The sequence below is a fragment of the Lemur catta genome, chromosome 13 (genome assembly GCF_020740605.2).
Source record: "Lemur catta isolate mLemCat1 chromosome 13, mLemCat1.pri, whole genome shotgun sequence".
NCBI classification, from domain to species: Eukaryota; Metazoa; Chordata; class Mammalia; order Primates; family Lemuridae; genus Lemur; species Lemur catta.
Genome location: NC_059140.1, coordinates 3,297,913 through 3,300,204, shown reverse-complemented (window position 1 = coordinate 3,300,204; position 2,292 = coordinate 3,297,913). Strand labels below are relative to the sequence as shown.

General features: G+C 44.1%; 1 protein-coding gene across 1 annotated transcript; it reads right to left on the bottom strand.

Moving 5' to 3' along the window:
* Positions 1–1,221: 1,221 nt before the first annotated feature.
* Positions 1,222–2,292, bottom strand: LOC123649410 (olfactory receptor 2M3-like). Its single transcript, XM_045567529.1, has one exon. The coding sequence runs from the start codon at positions 2,290–2,292 to the stop codon at positions 1,222–1,224; it is 1,071 nt and encodes a 356-aa protein (XP_045423485.1).

Sequence of the window (2,292 nt, the reverse complement as noted above, 5' to 3'; positions counted from 1 at the left end):
CACATTTTAAAGTGAGATGGCTTAAATTGGGCAAATCTCCCTATTAAAGAAGAGAACACTTCTTCTCCTTCTTTTTTCCTTCTACATTAAATTAACAACTCAAACTAATAGGTATGAGGCTCATACAAGGACATGGTCTTACCTTGGCTTGTATACTTTGAGAAATAAAATCCATTTCTAACCTCCTGTGTTAAGTCAATAAAATTTGTTATCCACGAGCTCTGGGAGAATGCTATTCGGGAGGAAGGCAGAAAAGAAGAGGAAGGAACTGAAAGTATTATCCTTGTGGACAAGCAAGTAGAGTAGACCAGAGTAGCTTTCATCAGACTGGCCCTGAGAACTTGGGACTTGGTGTATGCATGATGTCTAGACCATCATATGAAGCATAAGATATTTAGTTTATAGTGTACTTCTTTTATTGGTCTACACAGAATGGGGCTATGGGTTCGACAAATTTTTCAACTTATATTTTTCTGCTTGAACAGACCAATGTACTCACGGGGTGTCTCTAACTCAGAATCCACTGGAGACGATTATTTCAGCATCCTGTCCTCACTTGGAGATGCCAGGACCTTACAGCAATGACTGGCAAATCTGGCAGCAGCCCAGCATCTGTTCTTTGCTTCTCTGTTCGTCACTGCTTTATTATAGGCATTGTTCTTCAAACTGAGACAAGTTCTCTGCTCTATGAAAATAAGAGGCTGACCCTGTGATCTCCCAGGGAAGATGGCAACATGTGCCAAAGAGCCCATTCTCATGACTGATTCTCAGGATGGGCTGGTTCAAAATACGCAGGTCCTTTGTTTTCCCCTTAAGAATCCTTCCATCAATGAACTGGACATAGACGGTTTGTAGGTGACCACACTTCTACTACAGATGGGGCAGCATCACCCTCAAAAACCTAGAGCAACTTAATAACGGCTAAAGTCTCATATTTACTATGACGCAGGCATTTTTATGGCCATTTTTGAAGTATAAACTTCAAAACACACTTTAAAAAATGGGAACTGGAGGTTGAAACTGGTATACCCCTTAGCAGTGTCATAGACTCTTTGAACAGAATCAAGAAATATTTTAGATCTGGAAATGACCTTCAAGGCCAAACTCAATTCCTTAATTGGCACAGAGAAGATAAATAAATTTTTTTAAAATTTTCACACAGCTGGCAGGTGTCTCAGGTATTTAGATTCTCAGATCAGTTCTGCTAAGTTATTATATAAGTTAAGGCCAAGAAAATGCCTTAGGGGGTAAACATTTACTTCTTGGATCCCAAGTTTGGAAGTGTGGCTCCTCGCCTGTCCTGTGGGTCAGAGTTTCTGCAGCAGTGGGAGCTGCTCGTTTCCACCTCAGAACGAATCCTCTACTGATTAATTTTCTCAGAGCAGCCAGCACCTCCTTGTTCCTCAGACTATAAATGAGAGGGTTGAGGATGGGGGTGAAGATGGTATTGATCAGGGAGAGTATTTCATCCTGTTCTGAAGTGTGAAAGGAGTGAGGGGTCATGTAAATGATCAGGGCTGGTCCGTAGTAGAGGCTTACCGCAGCCAGGTGAGAGGAACAGGTGACCACAGCTTTCCTCCTGCCTGCTGGTGAATTCATGTGGAGGACTGTGAGGAAGATGAGCATGTAGGAAGACATGATAAGTCCTAAAGGAAGAAGAACAAACACAATGCAAATGCCAGACACCACCATCTCATATAAGGAAGTGTCCTTGCAAGAGAGCTTCAGGACAGCAGGCATCTCACAGAAGAAGTGATGGATTTCTCTGGAGCCACAGAAGGAGAAGTGCATGGTGTAGATGGTATTGATGAGGGAATTTAGGGCACCTCCACCCCAGGACACAAGGGCCATCTGCAGGCAGATTCTGGGGCTCATGAGAACCGAATATCTCAGTGGGTTGCAGATGGCCACGTAACAGTCATAGGACATCATGGTCAAAAGGAGACACTCACCACCCCCAAGGGCAAAGAAGAAGAAAATCTGAGTTCCACAGGCAACTTTTGAGATGTTTCTCTTCCCAGAGAAAAAGGTGATGGCCATCTTTGGGACTGTGGTGGAAATTAAGGCCAAGTCAATGAGAGAGAGATGGCTGAGTAGTATGTACATGGGGGTGTGGAGGCGGGGGTACCTCCAGATCAAGAGGATCAAGGTGGCATTCCCAGTGACGGCGACGACATAGAGCAGAAGGATGGAGGTGATGAGAATGCTGATGTACGGCAGCTCTGGGAAAAGTCCCAGGAGAAGGAAATCAGTCAAGGTTTCATTCCCTCTGTCCACGTTTTGATCCCTCAT